This window comes from Phoca vitulina, unplaced genomic scaffold (genome assembly GCF_004348235.1).
Source record: "Phoca vitulina isolate PV1807 unplaced genomic scaffold, GSC_HSeal_1.0 scaffold2, whole genome shotgun sequence".
Lineage (NCBI taxonomy): Eukaryota > Metazoa > Chordata > Mammalia > Carnivora > Phocidae > Phoca > Phoca vitulina.
In genome coordinates, this window is record NW_022589705.1 from 98,829,321 (window position 1) to 98,852,986 (window position 23,666).

General features: G+C 64.8%; 1 protein-coding gene across 1 annotated transcript in view; it reads left to right on the forward strand.

Annotated features, from left to right (window-relative positions):
• Positions 1-1,644: 1,644 nt before the first annotated feature.
• The window catches only part of MEGF6 (multiple EGF like domains 6), an 87,162-nt gene continuing 65,140 nt past the window's right edge, over positions 1,645-23,666 (forward strand). The window contains 4 exon segments of the mRNA XM_032418706.1: positions 1,645-1,754; positions 5,599-5,733; positions 9,152-9,261; positions 20,694-20,798. Coding sequence (XP_032274597.1) covers positions 1,645-1,754; positions 5,599-5,733; positions 9,152-9,261; positions 20,694-20,798 — 460 coding nt within the window.

Consider the following 23,666-nt stretch of genomic DNA (forward strand, 5'->3'; position numbering starts at 1 on the left):
ACTTCCAGGGAACTGGGAGGAAGTGTCTCTGTTTGCCCTGCTGGGTCTGTGGTGTTCTGTTCAGAACAGATTTGCTGCCCCTCCATCCACTCTATGTGCTTAGTGGTTTTCTCAGATTTCCAGGCAGCACCGTAGGGGGTTTACCTAAGGTTCCCACAGCCAGACCCCTGTGTTCAGTTCTCAGATCTGCACTTTACAGGCTGGGTGACTTGGGGGTGCTGCTCCCCACTCTGACCTCAGTTTCCCCATCTGCACGGCAGGGAGGCAGCAGGGCTGGCCTGGCAGCCCTGGTCCCCAGATGACTATAAACCTCCAGGTGGTGAGGAGGGCTCAGAGAGTTGTCAGGGGTGGGGGGTGGGGCGTGGGGGAGGGCTAGACAGCCGCTGGTCCCTCCTCCCAAGTCCCCCTCCCGCCCAGCCAGGGTTCCTGTGCTTTTGTATGAGGGCGAGGTGAGGGCCAGTCACTCGGACCACATGAAGTGGGGACCAAGAAAGCCCCAAGAAAGAGGGCTTGCCAGCTTCGGAAGTGAGCCTCAGCGCCGGTGGGCCTCTGCAGCTGGGCCTGGGAGGGGCTCTCCCCCCGCACAATGTGTGACTAATGGGGTGCCTACCTCCTGGTTCTACCCAGGCTGCAACCTTCCCCTGCTCTTCAAAAACCTCCTGTTTTCACCCCAGGGGCCCCCTGACCCCCTGGGCCCTGAAGCCCCTGGCCCTCAACCCTGGAGTTAGTGAATTCCAAATCAAAACCAGGTTGGTTGGTTGGTTGGTTGGTTTTTAAAGTAATAGATGTCCAACATGGGGCTTGAACTCAAGACCCAGAGATCAAAAGTTGCATGCTCTACTGACTGAGCCCGCCAGGTGCCCCAAACCAGGTTTAAACGGAGGGAAATAAATCCTCCAGAGGGAGACTCCTGCCCTCGATGGCCTCTGGCAAGCAGGCACCCCCTGACTTCAGGCCACTGGCCAAGAACACCCTGCACAGAAGAAGTGTAAAAATGTCCAGGGTGTGATCGGTGACCAACCACGGGGGTGTCCAAAGGGGAGTGTCCAGAGGCACACGGAGGGCTGCAGAGGCTACCCCCCACCCCCTCCACCCTCTGCCCCTCAAGGGAGGGGATAGGGCACCGGGGTGACAATGGATGGAGTGTCCGCGGAGACTTAAGAGGGACGGAGGGCCGAGGGCTGCCCCTAAAGACGGGCGCATGGGTCCGAGGTCCGTCGGAGTTGGTCACTCGGTCACAGGGGATCTGGGACTTGCAGCCTGAGAGGGGCGGGAGCGCGAAGGCTGGGGGCGAAGACCCGCGGAAGGCAGGGGGCGGGGCTGGAAGCGGCGGCCTGGGCGGGGCCAAGGCGGTGGGCGGGGCCCGGGCGGGGGTCCGGGCCGGGGGCGTGGCAAAGGCGGGCCGGCCTCTGGCGACGGGGCTGAGCGCGCAGTGTCGCGCGACGCGGACGCCGGCCAGGCGGGAACCGGACCTTCCGCACCTGCGGCGCCCCGGGGCTCGGCGGGCCCGGCGCGGGCACCTGCGGCTGCGCCCTGCGCGTCCCAGGGCCATGGCGCACGTGGAGGCGGCGGCTGCGAGGGCCCCCGGGGGCCTCCTGTGAGCGGCGGACCGGAGCGGGGACCCGGCGCGGGGCCGCGGACACGATGCCCGTCCTTCCGGAGGCGAGGGCGGCGGGGCGCGCGGTGGCCCTGGCCCTGGTGCTGCTGCTTCCCGCGGGGCCAGCGAGCGCCCTGCTCCGCCTGCAGCCCGGCCTGTGAGTAGCGGGGTCGGGGGGGGGGGGGCTCCGCTGGACGGCGGGAGCCCCGGGCCCCTGGGCCGCTTTGTCCCTGGGGCCCTGACGAGGTTGGGCTCTTTGCCGTAACTGGGGGGCGTCGGGGCTTGGGTCTGGGGGCGCTTCGGTAGGAGGGCCACCTCCTCCTTCCCTCACCCCGACCGTCTCCTCCACTCTGTAACGTGCGTCCACGCTCTGGCAGGCGCTGCACTCCAGTCGGGGTCCTTGCGGGCAGAGAAAGCAGGAAGGAAGCAGCCCCTTCTCACTTCCTTCCAAAGCCTGCCTCCTGGGGCCTGGGGGGCCTGTGCAGGGGCGGGGTGCGCCCAGACAGGGGGCCCCTGGACGTGGTGTATGTGTTAAACACGTGCGTGCTGGGGCAGGGAGACAGGAGAAGAAACCCAGTACCAGAATGGGCAGGAAGAGAGGGTCAGGGAGCCAGCTGAGATGAATTTCAGTTTTGAAAGATGATTCCCCAATGGGCCGTTTAGCGGACAGCAGATCAGTCCTTGCGCTGGCCTCCTAGGAAAGCTGGTCCCAAAGTGAGCCAGGGAAGGGGAGGAGGAGGGGAGGCTCCTGCTGGCAGCCCCCACCCCAGGGCTCCTGCAGGGTGCTGGGCCTGGGGCCTGCCCAATGCGGACAGGCTGCCGAAGGCTTCAGCGGGCCAGGCAAGTGGCGCGGCCCGGGTTAGGGACCCCTGCCTAGCACCTGGCCATGCAGGAAGGTCACTTCCAGGCAGAGCTTGGGGGGGGCAGTCCAGGCCCCAGGACCCCCACCCTGGGTCTTGCTTTGCCCCAAGGGGGAAGGTTTCCTTGTGGCCTTTTCAAAGGAAAAGGGGGCCTTTGCATCCAGAAATGTGAGTGGCCTGAGTCCCGACTTCTCTGCGTGACTTCTGCTGGACATTTTTCTTTCCTGTGATCCCAGTGAGTTAGTTTGTCCAAGGGAAGCTGCAGCCTCAGAAGGATTCTCACAGTGGCCGTCTGGCCACTCAGCCTGCCTGCCCTTTGCAGGGTTAGCCGGGGACTTCCAAAGGCCCAGACTCCTGGGAATTCCAGGGTCCTGGTCAGGTGGACAGCTGCTGAGCCCACGAGGACAGAGGGCTCCTCCTTAAGAGGGGGCTTCTGCCCCAGTGTGCTTGTGGAGACTGCTTGTCACCCCTCCTGGGCCCCTTTCCCTGAGCCCCCGAGGAGTGGAGCTAAAGGCCTGTGTCCTGAGGTTGACCTGCTCACCCGGGGCTCCAGGAGGCCTCTGGCCCAGCTGGGGTGAGCATTTCAAACCAGCGGCTAGTGGATTGCCTGAGACCTCCTTCTCTTCCTGCTTCATGCTCTCCCCAAAGCCTCCTCTCCCGTCTCCCCTCTCTCTTTCTCCTCTTCCCCCTCAGGGAGCGTGGAAAGGGTGTCTGCCCCTCTGGGGGCCTGTGTCCCTGTTTCTTGGTGGGGCGTCTGTTCTCAGATCGCCCCAGGCATGTTGAGCTCTGCAATACCTCGGGGTACGTCTTCCTCTGCTCTGCCGTCTCTGGTTGTCTCTGGAGCAGCTGGTGCAGGCCCCAGCATGCAGGGGGCCACAGTGGACACCGCTGGCCGGCTGAGTGCGTGAGGGAGAGCACCCTTCTGCGAGACCCCAGAGAGGGGGAAGCTGCTGGGCTCCTGGACGTGCCAGAATTTGCTCCTTGCACCCCAGAGGAGCAGGGGACGGGGCCCGGAGAACAGCAAGGGTTCCAGAAAGTGCTTTGTCCACACTGGTCCTGTGCCCTCTGCCACCCTTGCCTTGGGGGAGATGTGAGGAGCCTGCAGGGCCTGGCACAGGCATCCCCACCCTCTGTGGCTAGCTTTCCTGAACCCCTTGGTGGGCCTCTGGGGGAGGCAAAGAGAAGAGGGTTGCCGTGGTTGGGGGCTCCCACTGACTCACAGCCCTGGTGCTCAGGGGGCCTTTGTGGACCCGTGGGCGCCTGTGGCTGGTTCTTTGGCTCCCACTGGCCGACCATGTCCAGATTCAAAACCCTGCAACCTGTCTTTATGTATTTATTTGTGTCTCTGAAGTGAATTTCTGATGGAAGAATGGTTGGCTTTCCTTCCTGGGGCCTGGAATGCGGGCTCACTCCACACAGGGCTGGCCCAAGGCTGCTGGCTGGGCTGGGGAAGCAGGGTCGGGACAGGGAGATGGTGTCCCCACACGCTGGAGCTCCACCTGGCCGCAGTCCGAGGCTGCGGGGTCCCAAGCTCCATGCTGCACCCAGGCCAGGGGAACGTGTGTTCAGAGGCCCGCTGTGGGGTTCAAACGGGGAGCCTGTAAGAACAGACGTGATGGAGACACCTCTCCGTCACCTAGCCCTCCTTCTGGACCAGGGAATGTGTGTGGCCTGGCTTCCCCAGCCCCCTCCCTGCCCTGGTGTCCCCATCCTCACCTCCTCACCCTGGGGCCATCGTCCGGGGGCCATCAGGGCCTGGAACCGCCTACCCTGGAGGGACACTTCTCACACCCACCTTTACCTCAGCCCTGGGCAAAGGCCACCAGCCTCCAGGAGCCCCTCACTGCCAGGGAGCAGATGTCCGACAGAGCTGTGTTCACTTTGTAGTCTGGGAATTGCCTTCCCTCCCCAGATGGGAAGCAGGAGCCAAGGGCCACTGGGGCGACACTTCGGTCTCTCTGTCCGTTCCCTCCCCCATCCCACCTCCTCCACCCCACAAATGGAAAAGCTGGCCGAGGTTATGCTTGTGAAGGACTGGGAGCTCCCCAGAGGAGAGCGTTCCGGCGCTCACCCCCGGCCCTGTGGGGCCAACGGAGAACCAGCAAGACTGAGGCTGTTCTCAGGGCTGTGGAGAGAGGGGGGAGCCAGGCGGCCCTGCAGGCCTTGGGGAGGAGTGCGCAGGTGCCCCGGAGTGAGGGCAGGGCACGGGCGAGTGACCCGCCGGAATGAGCCCGCAGGGCTGCTGTGGGACCCTCAGGACCCTCACGGTGGCTGTGGTTTGAGGAGGGCCAGGAAAGCAGAGGGGTCTTCCGAGGAGAACCCAGCCCACCCCATCCTCTTCCGTAGAGGACCCTGGCTGGTCTCACAGACTTGCGAAGCTTTGCCTTCTCTCCCGGACTTTGTGAAACTTGCCTGTGTGGGGACCACCCTGGTCCCTGAATCCGGGCGTGCCTGGGGTGAGCTGCGCCCCTCCCCTCGCCTCCCCTTCTGGAGCAGGGCTGGGCCCCTTCTGCCCCTTCTCAGCCACCTCCTCCTTCCTGAGTGTGGCGTGCTCCTGTCCATGTGTTCACCTGTGGGGGCTCCTGGGGGCCGAGGAGCCACCGAAATCGCAGGGCCCCGGCTGAGCCCCCCACTCCGCCTTCCCTGGAGGCTCGCCTCCTCCCACGCCTGCCTCCTCTGCTTGTTCTGGCCGGAGCGAATCCCACCCGGCCGTGTGCCCAGCACCCGCGGCTCAGGGCCATCTCTGAGGCCGGCCTGGCTGCGGAAGAGGGGGCCTGGGATGGGAGTCACACGAACACAGGGTTGACGTCACTGTTCCCACAGACCCCCCGGTGCCCTGTGCAAGGCAGCAGCGGTATCTATACTTTGGGGTTTGGGCAGGATTAGAGTAACCCTGTGGGCAGCTTGGGGCCCCTGCATGGAGGATGCTCAGATATGACCCTCTTCCTCTGAGGCCCATACCCTTGAGCCTGGGCCTGCTGCAGGCCTGGGAAGGGCCCCGGCCTGGGGGCCCTGCCGTGGGGCCTGGCCATGGTCTGGACCCCACCCCGGATGGCTCCACGCCCCAGGGTGGGTGTGCAGGTGGCCTCGGGCCTGCAGGCTACTGGTGGCCGGGGCGCTGACACCTGTCCTCTGTCCCAGGCCCCACGTGTGTGCCGAACAGGAGCTGACCTTGGTGGGCCGCCGCCAGCCCTGTGTGCAGGCTTTCAGCCGAACCGTGCCCGTGTGGAAGCCGGGCTGTGGGCGGCAGGCGTGGTGCGTCGGCCACGAGCGGAGGTATGTGCCGGGGTCCCCGGGTCCCGTGTGGGAGTGGGGTGGCCGGGGTGGGGGGCTGTCCTGACCTCGGGGCCTTCTCCGTGCAGTGGTGGCCCTACAGGGAGGAGGGGACTCTGGGAGGGGTGCTCTGAGGGGGACAGGGATCCCGTGGGGCAGGCGGGGACCCCTGGGGGGGTTTGGCCCCCTGAGAGGGGAAAAGCGGGTGCCCAGCCTGCTAAGTTCTGCGGGACTGCGGCAGCCGAACCCCTGGGCCTCATTCCCAGAAGAGCCAGTGCGAAACCTTTTATTGCTCAAGATTTTATTTCAAAATCAAATTAAGGAGTGCCTTTGCATACCTCTCCACTTTTTATAGACTCAGGCTCTGGAATCTGTATGATTGCAAAGCTGGGCAGTGGGGGGGCCTCAGCTCGGGCAACTCCCCTGGCTGGAAGCAGCAAGGCCTCCAGGTTAGGTGTGGGGAAGGCCGGAATGGGCCTCAGATGGGGCGTGGTGTCCAGCTTCGCAGCGAGGCCTTTGGGGGTGGCCTGTGTGGTGTCCTCCGTGTGGGGCGTGAACTCCCTCCCTGGGATCTTGGTGGTGTCTGGGTCCGGTGTCCATTGCCCCCCAGTGAGCCTCTGGTGCTCAGGACGGCCCTGCAAGCACGAAGGGTCCTGCATGAGCGTCAGGGGCCTGATGCTGAGAAACCCAGGGCAGAAGGAAGACAGCTCCCCTCGTGCTTCCCCCAGAGAGGCACTCTGAGCAGTGTCCACAGCTTGGGCCGCGTCCCCGCAGCCGCTCACGGTGAAGCCGCCAGGAGCCCTGTGGCCCCCGGGCTGGAGAGTTGGGTGGGTGGCTGTGCTGAGAAGCACCCAGTCTCCCCGTTGCTGGTCCCAGTCTCCCCGTCGCTGGCCCCCAGCTCCCCGTCACCGGCCCCCAGGCTGGCCTGGGTGGGGTGGGAGCAGCGTTTCCAAAACATCTGGGTGCCTTCAGTGTCCTGGTGGGGCGTCTGGGGCCCTCGGAGCAAAGTCCCCCTGTCTGGGAGGACCTTGCTGCCCCGTTATGTGGGGTGGGGGCCTCAGGGTCTCTGCCATGCTTCCTGACCCGGTGCGGAGGGGAGGGAGTGTGCATTCTGTGTCAGGGTCTTCTGGGAAGGCTCAGGAGGGGCCGCGTGCAAAACGGGTTCTGGGCATCCTCGCCTTGCCCAGCTCCAGGTGTCTGGGACCCTCCCTTCGGGTTCAGCAGGAACAGTTTGGGTCCCTGGCCTGTTTGGGGGCGGTGGCTGCCCGGTCTCCTGGCCTGCAATGTAGTTGGGGTTCACCCCACCCTACACGGGCTGTTTCCCCCCCAGCCCTCCACTCCGTGTGAATGAGAGCTGTCTCACCACCTCTGTCCCGTGGGGTTTCCTGAGACCTGCCCCAAGCACTTTCTGGGCTCGGCCCCACTTCCCTTCTGTGGGGCTCCTGGCTGCTAATGGGTCGTGTCCCTTCCCGTGATGCCGCCCCGGAGCCCAGCGTGCGGGCTGTGGGCAGTTGCCTGAATGCCTCGTCCAGATGTTCCTCCAGTGGCTGTCAAAGCTGTGTGGCCTCTGGCTGGCACGCTCCCTTTCCTCCTTCAGGAATGCACAGAGGCTCCGGCTTCCCTGGGAGGAGGGCCCTGCCCCCGCCCCCCTTCTCCGCATCTGCCAGCCCAGGGGCCAGCTCTCCTAGCGCATCAGGAGCATCTCCCTGACAAACCACCAGCCAGCACAGGCCGTGCCAGGCCTGAGGAGCCCCCCAGGCTGCGTCAAAGGCCCCCTGCCCTTTGGGGGGGAGTGGTCTATGCAAAGGGAGGAGGAGGGAATGCTTGGAGGAGCCAGGAGGCCACACGGAACCCCTCCTTCCGGGCCTGTCCCCCAGATCTCCTCCCCTGTGGCCCAGGCTCCACGGGGCCTGCAGAAGGTGGACATGTGTGCACCAGCCTGGTACCCCCGTCCCCCTGTCGCCCCTGGCCCTGCTGTGAGCCAGCTTCCTGGCCATGGCCAGAGCCCACGTGAGGTGTCCCCTTGTGAGCTGTTGCACCCACCCTCCTCCGTGAGCTGTGTCCCCCATGAGCTGTCCCATGTGGGCTGCAGGGGAGTGAGGGGTCGGCTCTTGGGGGGCTGAGGGGGCAGTAGGCCCACAGCTGCCTCGGAGGGTCTTTAACTTCTGAGGGTGGGGGGAGGTGGCAGATGGGCCGATTGTCTCTGTTCTCCGGGTGACCGCGAGGAGCAGCACGTAGCCCCGGGAGAGGGATAAATATTTACGATGGAAGGACCCAAACACTGTTTGCTTTGTCAAATACTGTCCACCGCTGTGGTCGGTTTCTCTCCAGGCAAGTGGATTCATGTCCTGCCAAAGTGGTGTTTTGCAGAGCTCCCCCGAGCTGCTGTGTGCAGCGTGCGCGCATGAGCTCCCGCTTCCGGGAAGGGGCCTTGTTTGTTTGTGGGGTCCCTGGGTTTCCCACGGCTCCCCGGGGCCAAGCCCCAGCGAACAGAAGGGTGTCACGTCACTTGGAAATGGCAGTCCAGGCCCTCGGGCCACTCCTGGGGCTCAAGGGTCCTTGACCCCACGGCTGTTGGCCGGGCTCCTGGCCACCATTCCTACAGACAGTGGTGGGGCGGGGTTGCTGTGTCTGAAGGCTGTGGGTAGCCTCGGGGCGTCCCCTTCCTCTTGTTCTCTTGCTCTCTGTGCTCAGCCTTTGCTGAGCAGGAACCGGCCTGGGTCCAGGGGTGCAGGTGGGAGGGCCTCCCCTCCCCTGAGAGGCCCCCCTCCCCCCCCGCCCCGCTCCCGTCTGATCTCAGCCCTGTGTGCTGGTCACACTCCGGTCCTGCTGCTGCTGTCCACGCACTTCTCCCGGTCACCCTGTCTCCTCAGCTCAGCCCTACGCTCCTTGGGGGGGAAGGGGCCCTCACGGATGCCCCAGGGCCATCCTGCTGTCCCCTGGTGGACTGAGAGCCTGGGGTCTGAATTGGCACCGTCCGCCCAGCACTGGGCCCCAGGAAGCCACGCTTGTTCCCAAGCTGGACACTTGGAGTCTGACCCCCAAGCCCTCAAATCTGGCCTGGTGATGAGAGCCAGAGGTGGGGTGCTATGCCCGTCCTGACGCCAGCCCGGAACTGGGCCCGCAGCAGGGGTGGAGAGGGAGTGGGGTGGCACCCCCCGTGCCGAGCTGGCCGGGGCCAGTGTGGCTGGCTGCGGGCCGGTCACGTGTCCCCGGCTCCTGCTGTCCCTCTTCTTGCGGGTGCGGCTCTGCTTTAGGATGCAGACCTTCTACCCGCCTCCGAGCCTCAACCTGCTCAGCTTGAAATGGGACCAGTCAGAGAATCAGCGTGGGGGGGGGGGGGGTGAGAGCCTAAAGCCGTGGGGAATGCCACCAGCGCTGCGCCCGCGCAGTAAATGTTGCCCTCTCCCTTCTTTTCTAGAACCATCTACTACACAAGCTACAGGCAGGTGTATGCCGTGGAGGCCCAGACCGTGTTGAGGTGCTGCCCAGGGTGGAGCCAGCAGCCTGGAGACCAGGGCTGCCTCTCCCGTGAGTGTCCCTCCCCCGACCCTGAATCAGTGCGTCGGAAGAGGCCGTGTCTAAAGGGGTGCCCCCGGCACGGCGGGGTGCAGGCCCCGTTTCTGCACTTGGTGGCACTCATCACAGCGTGGGAGCCTTCCAGGGCCGCACGTGCCCCCACTCTGCCCCCCTGAAGGCTGTTAAAACGGAATAATAAAAGAGGAACAGTGAACCCACAGGCTGATGGGGGCAGGGGCCGAGGAGACAGGGCTGGGGCGGGTGGGGGCTCCGAGCAGAGGGTGGGGGGCTGCCTGCCAGTGCCCGGGTGCCTGGCATCGGGAGGGGTGTGAGGGTGGTCCTGGGCCACGTGCTGCTGTCTGTGGGCTCAGCTGTCTCTTGGGGGTCATGTCATGGAGCATGCCCCTCCCCCGCCTGCCCCGCCATAGCCACGCCCTTGCTCTTGGGTGTTTCTTCTCTGTTCCCAAGTGGGCCCAGGGTTGGGCATTGGGCCCCTGGCCTCTGTGGACAGTTGTTTGTGAGACAGTAGCTCCTGTCCTGCCTCCTGTCCTGGTGCCCTGGGCCTCAGTCTCTCCTCTGCTTCATGGGGGTTTGTCGCTGCCTCCCTCGGGGGGGGGTCCTGATAGCCGCAGGAGGCAGGGGGACCCCTGTGTCAGCACACGTGAGCCTCACTGTGAAGCCTCTGCTTCATAAACTAAATGGGGCTCACAGCTGTGGAGTCTGGCTGCAGGGAGTATTTGGGAAGCTCTTTCTGGCCTGTGGGTGTGGGCACAGGTGGTCAGCAGGTGGGTGTGGGCCCAGGTGGGTGTGGGCACAGGTGGGCCAGCAGGTGGGTGTGAGCCCAGGTGGGTGTGGGCCCAGGTGGGCCAGCAGGTGGGTGTGGGCCCAGGTGGGTGTGGGGACAGGTGGGTGGGCAGTTGGGGCTGATGGGGTAGGAGGTGGCAGTATCCCTTCCCTGGAGAGGTGGTCCCAGAGGTCTGGCCTCCCCTGAAACAATGACACGGCACCCCCTGACGTGAGGTGAGGGATGGGGCCATGCAGTGGGGGTGGCTGGGGGTCCCAGCTCCCCCATGCTGGAACAGGATGTGTTCCGGCCTGTCTCTCTGCCCCTGGGTCCCTCTGCACACAGGAAACATGGGAGCAGCTGAACAGGGGCAGAGATGTTTTTGCATGAACTCCAGTGGGAAAAGGGGAAGAGAAGGATGCTGGTGCTGTTTTTCTGGAAGAGGAAATGAATAATTCTCCCCAGGAAGGGATCAGGAGGGAAGAGGAGAAGGAAGCAGCTCTGGCTTCCCTTGTGGGCAGGAGAGGCTCAGGGGACAGAGTGCCTGACCAGATGCTGGCCAGCTGGCCCTCCGGCGGGAGGTGCCCCAGACCCCCAGTTCCTGGCAGCAGCCCTTCTCCCCACGCTCTCTGATCCTGGTGATGTGTGTGTTCCCTGCTTCTGGCTTCTAGGAAAACAAAGGAGTCTGTTGACTGGGGGTGCAGGGTAGAGGTCAAAGCCGACAGCCCTGGTTTCCACTGTGAGATGGGGCTCCTCTGGCCTGCCGGAGGCGGCCCTAGTAATCTGGTGAATGGTGGGGGCGGGCAGAGGAGGCAGGGGCCTACGGCACGGGGTGGGGTTGGGTGGGTGGGGAGCACAGCGTTTTTATACCTGAGAAGGGATGTGGATGCCCAACCGCATGGCCAGCCTGGGGTGGGGGGCCCTCTGGGCTTGGCTTCCTGGGCTGGGGGGAGTGGGCGCATACACTCTCATGGGCAAGGGCGGGGAGCCGGGGTGCAGGTCACGGTTGGCACTGCAGCGTTCCCAGCATCTGTACTCCTGAACTGGGGTCGGATGACCCTTGGTTTCTCCTGTGTCTTGGAGTGACCTTCCCAGGGTCAGGGCTGGGGAGGAGCGGCAGGGCCCAAGGGTCAGCCAGATCCTGGGAGACCAGGTTGGAGACAGGCCCTAAATGCTGACTTTTCAGGGATGGGGGGCCGATTTCAGCATAGGTCCTCAGGCCCCGACAGTCTCTCCTTCGCAGTCTGGCTCAGCGTGCTCTCCTGGGCTGTCCTGCAGCTCTGTCTGCCGGTGCTGGTGGCCAGGAAGGACAAGCTGGCTCTGCCGTGGCCTGGCCAGCTAGCAGGAGGGGGCGGGTGTGCGGCAGTGGGGAGATCGCTGGCAGGTGGGACCTAAAGCTGCCCAGGGCAGCCGTGGCCTTGCAGAGGTGGAGAAGCCGGGCTGGGGACCGGGCTGTAGTGGTGAGGAAATGAGGGCGTCTCTGCCACAGGGCCTGGCCTTGGGGGTCCAGGTTGTGCTGTTGGCCTGGAGACACAGACAGGGTCTCCACGTGTGTCCTAAACTTGAGGCTTGGGCTTTCTTGATTGTTTGATTTTTAAAAAAACATTTTAGTGCAGGATTTACTTATTTCTATATTTGGATTTTGAATGCTCTAGGAAGAGCCCTGTGATCCAGCCTCTCGGGCACCCTCTTGTTGCCCCAGTGTCTGGGTCCCCAGCAGGTGAAGGGAGGGAGGGACAGGGAGGCTCATGTGGGGCAGAGCCTGAGCCTGGGACCCTGCCCCCCAGGGGTGGCCGTTGCTCAGCTCTGGGGAGTCAGGGGGCCTGGCAGGAGGCTGGTGGCGAGCAGACGATGCGACAGGGGTGCAATGGGGGGTACAGAGCCAGCTGGGGCTTCGATGTGTGGATGGGCAGGGTAGGCCCGCAGGGACATGGGGGTTGGAGGAAGTGCAGCGGAGGCGGCAGGGCGGCGGCGTGCAGAGGAAGGCAGAAGAAGTGGCCGGAGAAGGTGGGCTGAGCACAGAGAACGGGCTTCCTGCCGTGAGCTGAGCCCTTGGGGTCACTGGGTCACTCTGTTTCCCTGTCCCAGGTGGAGCAGGTGCCCAGATACCCCAGACCCTGGGAAGCCCTGCCCTGTGGGGTCAGGGCAGAGTCTGGGGTGGCCCCCTTCCTGCCGGCTTGCCTGTGGGTGCCGGGGCTGGAGGCTGGGTCGGGGCCCTCCGAGCTCCTGAGCACGAGCAGTGGCTGGGGTGCTGGGCCCACACTTGGGAGAGGTGCCCACTTCCTGCACAGGGGCCCGGGGGTCAGGAGTCTCTGGGTTTGTCCCTTCCCCCATCCCTGTGCCATTCCCCCAGTCCCAGTCCAGGCTGTCCGCGGTCAAGGGAGACCGGGTCGGGCCGGGGGCAGCCCCCCCTGCTGCTGACAGCCCCAGCCCGGCCCCGCTCCACCAGCCATGCGAGACGTCCTCGCTTCGCGTGTCCTGGAACTGCAGCTGCATGCGGGACGCCATCAGGGCCCCCGTGGGTTCGTGTGGGAGTGAGGGGGAGACATCATGCTGTGTAAGAGAATGACAGGAAGCTCCTAGTGGCCACTGTGATTTCTCAGAGGCCCACTTAGCAGCATGTGTGACCTGGAGGTGACCAGAAAGGAAAAGCGCTGGCCGGGTGGGGCGGTGTTGCCTGGTGACCATGGGCTTCCTCGGGCCTGCGTGGTACACATGTGCCCCGTGGGCGAGTGGGCGCTGACCTCTTCCGTTGGGGTGCCAGATTCCTGCCTGGTGGCTCTCCCAATTCCACGGCCATCTCGGTGGGGTGCAGATTTTCCTGGACCCACCCCCATGCCCTGGGCCCTGGGTGTCCCTCATCAAGGGGGGCCCTGAGTGTGAAGGTGCTGCGTGCAGACTCTGACATGGATGCACCCAGGAGTGAGGGGCCAGGAAGATGCTCTGCGGCTCCCCGCCCTAACTCTGTGCAGGCTGAGCCCCGGCCATCTGAGGAGGCCACTGGACGGAGAGGCGGAGCCTGAGCAGGTGCCAGGAGCTGCACCAGCAATGAGGAATGGGAAGGGGTTCTGTGGTCCGGGGAGCTCTGCATAAAGCACAGTGAAGCAGGTTCCATCGTTGCGGGACTTATCAGAGCATTTAACATGCTAATGTGTCCTGTGAGTTCCTGAGAAAGACTATGCAGTATTTTCCAAACCAATTCTTTATTTAAAAACAAACAAACAAAAAAACAAAGTTGAAAAAATAAACAGTGTCCCTAAAGCATGCGCTGGGAAACTGACCCAGGCGGTCCCCCGGACGATCGTTTGTGTGCGACCGACAGCGTGCCCTGCGCTGTGCTCAGGTGCGGGAGGGTGGCGGTGGCAGAGACTGGGCCTGGCGCTTCCTCCGTCGGAGCTGCTGTCCCGTGGCGGCGGACACGCGGGCAAGCGCGCGTGCGGTTCTGGGTTCAGTGCCAGCCCGTGAGCCGAGCTCTGGAGAAAGCTGAGGTGGGGGAGGGGCGTCGGCCAGGAGGGGCTGGGCGGGGCTTGGAACAGCTCGGGTTTACTCTCTGGAGGCCGGAGGTGTGCAATCCACGTGTGGGGGATCCTTCCCGCTTGGTCCTGGGCCCTCCCTGGTGTGGGGCCGCGTCAGCCGCCTGCTGCCCGCGTGCCCTCCCCTGTCTCTGAGCGGGGCCTGCCCGAATCCGTGTGAGCCCGGTCTCTGCCTTAGTCATGCCCACAAAGACTGTTTCCAAATGAGGTTACTTGCTGAGGTCCCAGGGCCCTTGTGAGGACAGGGAGCCCGTGCAGGGTCTGACTGGGGGAGGGACACGGTCTGCCGTGGAGGGCGGAGGGCCTGGCCCTGGCGGGTTGCGGAGTGTGGTGAGAAGTGGCCGGATTCTGGATGCGTGGATGCAGTGGGAGCTGGGTCTGGACAGCGTGGCCGTGGCTGGATTTTCAGGACCCCACGTGTGCCCGGGGTGTGTGGGCCAGCCTCGCCCTGACTCTGCAGCAGACCCTCAGAGGTGACCACGGACTGGGGTGGGCACTGCAGGGTGGCCACCCAGAGCTTTCTCCACGGGCTGTCCCGGCCCATTGTGGTCACTCATGCCTTCTTGCTGCCCAGGGGATGCTAGGCCGGCTGGGAGAAAATCTGTGGCCTGTGGGGGCTTCGCATGAGTGTGGGGGAGGGATTGACGTGGTTTGTTGCCACGGGAGCCTGGGACAGGCCACTGGGTGGGCCAAGGGGACGGAAGCCCAGGCTGCTGACCACCTCGCAAGCTTGCCCTTTCCTCCCTCCTGGGATGCGGCCATCTCCTCTGTGATCCTGGGGCTGTGGGAAGGAGCGGCAGGAAGGCTGCTGGGGGACCCGGGGACGGCCGCCCTCTGCCTTCCTGCTTCGCTGTTCACTTTCCCTTTTCCGTTCTGGACGCGTGTCAGCCCTGCACCCAGCGTGGGAATTTGCAGAGCTGGCGGTCTGGCTGTCCTGTCCTCGCTGTGGACACGGATGCCCACGCGGTTGCTAGGGGTGGGCGTGTTGTTCTGCGGTGACCCCTCATCCCCTAGGTGTCTCCGGACAGTGGAGTCACCCCAGACTTGGATGCTGCTGTGCCGGGCACGTTTGCACACTCATGCACACTCGTGCACACTCGTGCACCGGACCAGCGTGCTGTCCACCCAGGCGAGCTCACCCACGTCACAGCCTCACATACACGTGCACGGTTGATGCCTGTGCTCACGCTCACAAGGACGCACGCGTGTGCACACAATCACACGTGCACACACGTGGGTGGTCTCACATGTGCTGACGCGCTCACCCTCAGACATATGCCCACACCCATGTGCTCATGAACACACGGGCTCACATACGTATGCACTGTACACGCGCTCACGCTCACGTGCACACGTGTGCACCGTGTGCCTGCTCGCTCACGTGTGTGTGCAGTGCTCACACCTGTGTGAGTGCCTGCACGCCCGCCTGCTCCCGTGCACGGGTCTGCTCACGCCTGCAGCTGCGGCCCACGGCACCCACGCTGGGCACGCTCCTCCTCTGTGCGGCCCTGCCTTCCAGCGCAGGCCTGCGGTGGGTGCGCGGCCAAGGGGGAGCCCTGCCTTGGACTCCCGGGGCCTCGGGGCGGGCACTGGCGTGGCTCTTCCTTGGGCGCTAGGAGCCGGAGTGACTCCCTCCCTGCAGCAAGGGTCTGGGCGGGGGGAGGTGCGGGTGGGGGCTTGGGGTCCAGGCCTCCAGCTGCCGGCTAGCATTGGGTCGAAGGCCGGCGGGTCTGGTAGCAGAACAGGGACAGAGGGACCAAGTGGGAGGGACCCGGGGCTCCCAGGGAAGTGGCCTCCATCCTGTAGCCGCCCAGGAGGTTCTACCAGCACCTCGGGTGAGGTTTAGGAGATGCTGCCCGGTGGCGTGGTGGATGAGGTGAGGGCCGCCCTGAGCCACGGTGCTCATCTCGCTGCCCTGCGGGGGGCCTGGGCACAGTGTCGTCCTCACCGTCACCCCCTTCATCTGGGCTTTCCCCCACCCAGCATTGTTTGAACCCCTAGATGCCGCCAATGATGGGGGACCGAGGTGCTCTGCGCCGGGTCCAGCGCCGACTCTGCCTGGTGCGGGCCTCCCAGGCCGGTTGCTGGAGGAGCGCTGGGGGCACGGGTATCCTCGTGGGGTTCTGGCCTGCTGTACGTGCCCCGGCCGCCCTGGAGAGTTTCCTGGGCACCGGCCTGGGGAGCCCACACCCTGTCTCTGCTGGCCTGGTGGCTTCGGCCACGGGCAGGACGGTGCCTGCTGCCGGTGCCCCCGCTTCCTGTGCCGAGCCTGGAGGCTGGAGCCAGCTGGGTCGGACTGGTCGGCTGTGTTCGATCTGGCCCGAGGTTTCCGTGAGCCAGGCGCGCACGGGGAGCTCACGTGGCGGTTTTATTGGGCCCCGCGCATCCACCACGTGTCTCGGTGGTGGGCTGATGCCCAGTTACAGCGGAGGGGCTGTGGCCCAGACAGGAGGAGAGCTGCTTCCCAGAGAGGCCCCTCGCAGGCTCCATCCTGCAAATTCTGTGTTGGGTGCAGGGAGGGGCTGAGGTCCCCAGGCCTGATCAGGATGTGAGCTCAGCCCCAGCCAGCAGACAGGCGTGCCCCTCCTCTGGGGATGCCGTGGGGGGCTGACGCAGGGATGGGGCTCCCCTGCTCCTGGGCCCAGCCCTCGCTGCCGGGAGTGGATGGGAGCCAGAGGCTGCGGTGCAGGAAGTCCCCAGGGGGCCGTGCAGCTGGGACAAACCACGAGAGAGCAGGCTCCCAGGCCAGGAGCTTTGTCTTGGGTCTGAGTTGGTCCCTCCCGCCCTGGCCTGTTCGAGCTATAGGACGAATGTGGGGTCTCTGGGCCGCTTGGGCAGAGGTGCCCAGGGACAGGGCTCATTTGCAGTGCTGGCCTCCAGAAGGCTGGCGTTTGTGCCCCACGCACATTTGGTGACCCTGGCCGTGTGTTCAGAGCCTGCAGGGGGGTGGCCTGGTAGACCAGGAGAAACTTGTCCGCCCGGATCACACCTGTCCCGCCTGAAGCCACTCAGCTGTCCAGCCCGTAGCTACTTGGGGAAGAGAAGAGGAGGGGCCGCGGGCTCAGTCGCGTGGCAGTTCGAGGACAGCCCAGCCCTTGTAGAGGAGTGGAGCCCCGTTGCCACGGTTAGCCCGTCCCAGGACAGGGGCCACCCCCGCTGCCTGCAACAGGGTTCACCTGAGGTCCCACCAAGCGCAGGTGTTTCTTGCCCCCCACCGTAAGAGAGGGGCGGCTGGCATTAAGATGCCACAGATGCCCAGGGGTGCCTGGGGGCTCATTCGGTCGAGTGTCCAACTCTTGCTTTTGGCTCAGGTCATCTCATGGGTCGTGAGATGGAGCCCTGTGTCGGGCTCCATGCTCAGTGGGGCCTCTGCTTGAGAGTCTCCCTCTGTCCCTCCCCCCTTCCATGTGCGTGCATGCACGCACTCATGCGCTCTCTTTCTCAAATAGAAAAATCTTTAAAAAGAAGGAAGGAAGGAAGGAAGGAAGGCAGGCAGGAAGGGAAGAAAGGAAGAAAAAGAAAGAGAAAGAAAGAGAAAAAGGAAGGAAGGAAAGGAAGGAAGGAAGAAAAGAAAGAGAAAGAGGAAGGAAGGAAGAAAGAAAAGAAAGAAAGAAAAAAAGAAAAAGGAAGGAAGGAAGGGTGGGTCTCCAGACATGCTGCCCTTGCCCTGGGGACTGCGCTCCCCAAATCCACCATCCTGCAGACTGGACACCCCCCGGGGCCCTGCCAGCCTTTGGTGCTGAGGATATGGGTGGACCCACCCTGTGTCACCCCAAGGCAAAGACCTGGTCTGGGGAAGCTGGGACGCTTGGTGAACGGTCACTGTCCCTGCACGTCCAGCCCCATTCTGCACACTAGGGAGGGTGGCGTTCCTTCTTCTCTGTTCAGATCATGGGCGAGGAGACCCGTCGGCTCTGAAAGCGGGCTGCCGTGGGTGGTGTGTCTGGCTTCAGGCTCAGGCAGGGCGTGGGAGACACTGGGCAGCATGAAGGTCGCTGAGAACGTTGTATTCCGTGTGTGCAAGTCGCCTGTCGTGGGGCTTAACCTGAGTTTCTAGCCCACTGATACGTATCAGACAGAACTTGAACACGTATGTGCAGGCCTTGCCCGCTAAAGCATCTGGGCCGTGGGGAGCCAGCAGGGGTTTGGGGCAGGGGGAGCCGTGTGCACAGTAGTTCCTGGGCGGGGGGGCGCTTCTCCAGCCCCGTGGGACTCCCCCGGCTCGGGCCTTCCCTCTGCTTGCTTGGCCCTCGGAGAACACGGCTGCCCATGGCAGCCAACCCTGTGGGCCCCACCGGCCCAGGTCACCTGCGCCTGCCCTGGCATTTCTCACTCTCGAGGGTCCTGTGGCTGCGGGCCTGGCCAAGCTGACAGCCTGAGGGACGGTCCCCAGCAGACCCCCTGCCACGGCCCCGGAACCTAGTAGGTATTTGAAAAAATCCACTAATGTGAAGTAGAAAACACATTTGTTACTTGGAAATCTCTAAATTGTCTGCAAGGCGTCCGTCCAGCCTTCATTCACAGCCATGTGTCAAGTTCACGGTTTTTGTTGCACGTTTCTGACCCGGTCCTTCTTCCTGGCTGCCTGGTCCTTCTTCCCGCACGGGGTCGCCTGGGTCTAGGGGAGGGTGTCAGACACGCGGATTTGAAAGCCAGGCCGGCTCCCGAGCTCTGTCTGCCCAGGTGTGAGTTCTTCAGCACTTGCTTGGGCCGTGTCTTTCCTCGGCCACTGGCGGGGGATCTTAGGGTCCTTGTCTGCTGTCTGTGCTGCCCCTCGGAGGGGCGGTGGGAGGGGGGCTGTGCTCTGCCGCTCGAGGCAACCCCCCTGCCTGACACGGGGGAGGTGGGTCCGTGTCGTGGAGCCCGGCCACCAGGGGGGTCATGCAGGGGAGGCGCCCACTCCCTTGCCCGTCACCGGGGGCCTCTGTGGCCCCGCATGCCCCCCAAGCAGGCCCTGCTCCCCAGGCTTCCCCGTGCGGCTCCCCGGGAGTGCCCCCTCCGGTGCGGGGCACAGCTTCACGCGTCTTTCTTCCCGGTTTTCATTTCTGTGGCTGTGCTGCCCCGTGCATGCTTCCCTCGGGACACGCCAGCTCCGTCCTCACCCCGCGGCCTGCCCGCGCCTGGCTGTGCCGTGTGGTGCGTTCTGGTGTTCACTCGTTCGACGGCACTCGTGGAGTGCCTTCGAGGAGTCCGCGCGGCGGCGGGGCCTGGGGGTGCGGTGGGTGGTGGTCCGCACGGGGCTGGCGCCCTCTCTGAGGGAGGCCGTGGCCGCGGTGGACACAGTGCCATGCCGCGGGCACGGCTGTGTCACATCTGGGGGAGACACAGGCTGTCCCGGCGGGTGGCAGCCCAGAGCGTCCCCGAGGTCTGCGGGCGGGTGCGGGGCCTTGTGCTCAGTGCACGAGATCACAGCGGCTGCGGGGCGGACAGAGTGGGGGAGCGGGGCGAGCGGTGACGGTGGCCTTCACCAGCCCCGCGGCGCTGGGAGTGGAGGGGGACGGTGGGCTGCACATTCCCTGGAGGTAGGTTCCGGGCCCTTGGCGTCGGGGACGCTGACGCTGTCTGCGTCCCGGGTCGGCCCCTCTGCCAAGCTTCCCTGCGTGGGCTTCAGGGTCACCGTGTGCGTCCTCCCCACACCCCTGCGGCGCCCTTTCATCCCCAGCCCCCCACTCCTGCCCCATTTCAGACACATCCTCGGGCTGCAGGTGTGGGGCTGGAGGGAGGAGGCTGTGAGGTCTGAGTTCACCTGCAGGGGGGCCGGGACGGGGGGGGGGGCGCTCCCTCCAACACTGGGGACAGCGGCCACGGTTATGGGCCAGAGAGGAGGAAGAAGCCTTCCACAGGCGCCCTCCTGACCCCAGACTCTAAGTAGAGGATCCTGGGGCCTGGTCCCTGCTCACTGGCTGTGTGGCCTGGGGCCACATGCTGCCTGTCTCTGAGCCTCAGCTACCTTATCAAGCACAGCGTCCAGCCCAGAGGGCTGCTTGGACCCATGTGCCTGGCTGACAGCCCTCCCTCAGGCCTCCCGCCTTCTGGAGTTTCTCTCCCTGCTCCTGGTGGGGGTGCCCTCAGGGACCCATGAAGTCACTGAGCCCACGGCTCACACCAGGCTCCCGGAGGCTTTCGGGGGTAGGTCACTGTGCAGAGCATCCACTCACCCAGTGAACACCCCTGAACCTTCCGGACTCAGGGCCAGGCTGCTGGGGTCCCGGGGTGGGGGCGCAGCCCACCCGCCTTGGCTGTGCCCTCCTGGGCATAGGGTTATGATGGGAGGGTGGCTGCAGGGCTGGGAAATCAGTGCTGGGGTACCCGGTCCAGCCTGGGTTGGCATACTCGCTGTGGCGGGGCCGGCAGGCAGTTTGGGACTGTCGGGCCCTCGGGGGCCGCCTGCCAAGCCTCACAGACCTGCCCTTCCCTGCCCACAGCCCCCACCTCTCCAGCCGGCTGCTTATTCCCCCACACACTAGTGCTGGGACGGGAGGATGGGGCTCATTGGCACCCCACGCCACGGGTGCGCAGCCTCCTGGGCCCAGTGGGGTGGGGTGTGGGGAGAGGGTCTGGGAGCAAGGGTCTCCTTAGAGAGGGAGGAGGGGGCCGGGGCCAGCCCCTCCCAGCCCTGAAGCCTCCCTCCGTCCCTCCTACCTGGGCTCTGCTGGCCTGCATGGGCATTGCCCCTCCTAGGGGCTGACCAGCCTGGTGGTTGGCACCCTTGGGCCGTGAGCAGGAGGGGCGGGGTCCTCAGCAGGGGGCTCTCCCTGCTGCCCCTCCCTCCCCACCTCCTCGAGAAAATGGGGGAGGCCTCAGGCTCTGGTGGCGGCGCCAGTGTGTGACCCAGGACAGAGTAGAGCTGGGACCCGTGATCTGACGGCAGGGTCGGGGTTGCCGGCCTGGGAGACGACCACCCCCCCACCCAGGGTTCGGGGCTCAGCTCTCAAGGTGCAGTCCGGGCTTTTGTGGGAGGAGGGCTTTCCTATCTGTGGTGAGGGTCTGGGTCCTGCCCAGCCCGAGGCTTTGCCTCCTGGGGGACATGGGAGAGGGTCCCCAAGGACGCTGTGTCCTGGTGGGGGGGCTGGGGCTGCCCCTGGGTTGCTGCCCCTCCTCACACGCCTTCTCTCCTCTCTCCATAGCCCAGTGCAGCGCTGGCCTCTGTTTTAACGGCGGCCACTGCGTGCCTGGCTCAGCCCAGCTATGCTACTGTCCCCGAGGCTTCCAGGGTCCCCGATGTCAGTACGGTGAGTGGATGGACGGGCATTCTCGCAGCCCTCAGCCTGCTCCCTGGGGCTCGTCCGAGGTTGTTGCGGGGTGGGGGGGCGGCCCAGAGACTCCCTCCACAGAGACCTCTGCTCCCCATCCTCTCAGAGCCCACCCTGTCCAGTCGCGGCCTCCAGAGAGATGGGCAGGGATGGGCCGGGTTGCTGGGCGGCTGGGAAGCGGCCGGTCCCGGGGTCTCCAAGCAGCATTCCTGCCTTGCCGGAGCCCCTTGTGTCCCTCATGTGGAAAGACGGGGGGCGTGCAGGGTCCTACTGGAGGCGATTGGTTCGGTGAAACTTGGCACATCTGTGAACTGATAGATCATGAAAACTGAGCTACGCTACGCGCCCTTGACCAACAGAAACTCAACCGAGTGAATTTTCGAGAGCTCATTGGCTTTATTAACCGATGCCTGAATCAGGCAGAATGCCATCTAGCAGAAAGGAAAGGTTTCTCAAGGGAGGAGAAAGGAAATTATCAGCCAGGCACGGCGGCCCTCCTCAGGGACGTTTCCTAGAGCCGACGGGGGCTGCTCCTGGGCTGGGGGCTTGGCTTGCTGACGTGGGGCCTTAACCTAAGTCCTGCCGTGTTGGGGGCCTGTGGTCTTCTTTCCGGCGGTGTGCCGTGGGGACAGTGTTGGCTGGGTGCTGGGCGGCGGGTCAGGCTTAGAGTGGGCGTGGTGGCGGTGGAGTTTTTGTAAAGAAAAGTGCACACAAGCACAAGAAAAATCGTCAGAAGACCCCCCACCCCCCACCCCAGACGTTCCTCCTAAGTTCTTTGTGACGGGAAGGCGTGAGCATTTCTGTGGGGTTTCCTGCTTTGTCCAGAGTTTTCTTCGTGGAACAGGGAGCTCTCAGGGTCCTGTTGGAACGGGCGCAGAGCCACGGCCACCCAGTGAAATGAAATACTCCCAGACGGTTTCCGGTGCTTTGAACTTGCTCCTAGCGAGCAGCTGGGGGCTTCTTCCAGGTGGATGCCAGGACGGACGTCCTGCGCCATGCCCCAGTGCCTCGGAACCCAGCAGGCAACCGGGAAGGGGGCGGGCGTCAGTAAATTGTGGGGAACAGGAGGCCCCTGTGTGTTCACACGTGGTGGCCCCCTGCCTCCAGCATAGGCCGAGGGCAGGGGTCCTGGGGGGGCTGGGTCCCCGAGTTCTGAGACAGGTGCTAGCAGCTGGGGTGCTGATGATTGGAGAAGCTGGCCAGGCGGCTCTGGTTGCTTACTCAATGCCCTCTGTTAGCCAGAAAGTTCTCGATCCTGCTGCTTCACGGGCTCTGTGGGCTGGGGGGGGACCGATGCCGGCGCCATGGAGTGAGGCCTGCTGTCGAGAGCCCTCCAGGTGCTGGGGGTGCCCTGCCCCATGCCCTGGTGCCTCAGCCAGACCTCCTGAATTTAGGACCCTGAGCCCCTCGGTGGGCTGGCCAGATGTGACCCCCCCCCAGGCAGGCTGGGATCCAGGCTGGGTCTAGGCCCGGACGGAGGGGGCCAGTTGTCACACGTCGGCTCTTCTCGGTCTGGTGGGTGTTATGGCCACGGTGGAAGTGGGGAAATGCTTTGAGGACCTTCTGTCTCATTCAGCCAACCTTAGTGAACTGCGTGCTGCTCGGGGTGAGTTTCGTTCAGGTCCTGGAGGCAAGCTCCCTTTGGGGATGTTGCCGGGACAGGGCTGTGGCTGATAGTCGGCAGCATAGAGGCTGCTGTGGTCCCTGCTGCTGGGGGAGGGCCGTGAGGAGGTGACCCTGGAGCGGGGCCTGTCTTTGGTCACATCCTCCAGGAAGCAGCTGGGGACGCCTGCCCTAGCCCAGCTCCCCGGCCTCTGCCCCCTGTCAGCCATCGGCCGCCCCTCCGCTCCTGGCCTGCCTCTGTCCGAGGGCCCAACTCTGAGCCTCCCGGGCTGGTGCTCCCTCTGGCATGAGCAGCCTCCCGCACCCCGAGACCCTGACGCTTGGCCTCCTGGGTATCGGGGGGCTCGAGGGCCGCAGGGGCACAGTAGGGAGGGAGCTCAGCACGGGGGGAGCTCAGCATCCAGCGAGTGGCCCTGTGTCCATGGGAGGGGGCCTGTCTGGCCCAGTTCTAGGGTCCCAGGGCCACCCCTGTGGGGTCTCTGGGTGGGGTGGGAGCAGTGTGCACGTGCTCTGCCCTCTAGCTTCATGGGCCTGGGCTCCAGATGTGGCTTTGCCTCCAGAGCAGCCCCTGCTCTCCACAGTGATAGTGGGGGTGGCCTCTTGGGGCCTGGAGGCTGGCCTGCTCCACCTCGGTGTACCCTGTGTTCGCTGGGCGGAAGAGGACCCTGGGGTCAGGGAGGTCAGCAGCTGCTTACCACTCAGCAGAGCTGGGGCTGGAAGTGCGTGCTGTCCTTCCACCGTCTCCCAGTGCAGTGCCAGACCTCAGTGGGGCCCCATCAAGACCTGTTTCGGAGAGAGAGGGGCAGATCCTGTGGTCCCCACCTTGCCCTGACTCTGCACCTGGGGACCTGGGCTTGTGACCAGCCTCGGCCCTCTGGGATAGGTGGGCTTTCTGCTGCGGATGTGGCCTTCAGGAAGTGGTAGATCAAGCCGGAGGGAGGCTGTTGGGCTTCCTCCTGAGGCACTGTCTCCTAGAAGAAAGGCTGGCTGTGCGGGGTGGGGTGTGCGGGCTGGGCGTGCACGACGGCATGCGGGCTAGACAGACGGGTGGGTGTGCAGGGCGGGTGTGCAGGGCGGGTGTGCAGGGTGGGTGTGCAGGGCGGGTGTGCAGGGCCGGGTGTGCAGGGCCGCGTGTGCAGAGGTGGGTGTGCAGGGCCGGGTGTGCAGGGTGGGTGTGCAGGGCCGGGTGTGCAGGGCTGCGTGTGCAGGGGTGGGTGTGCAGGG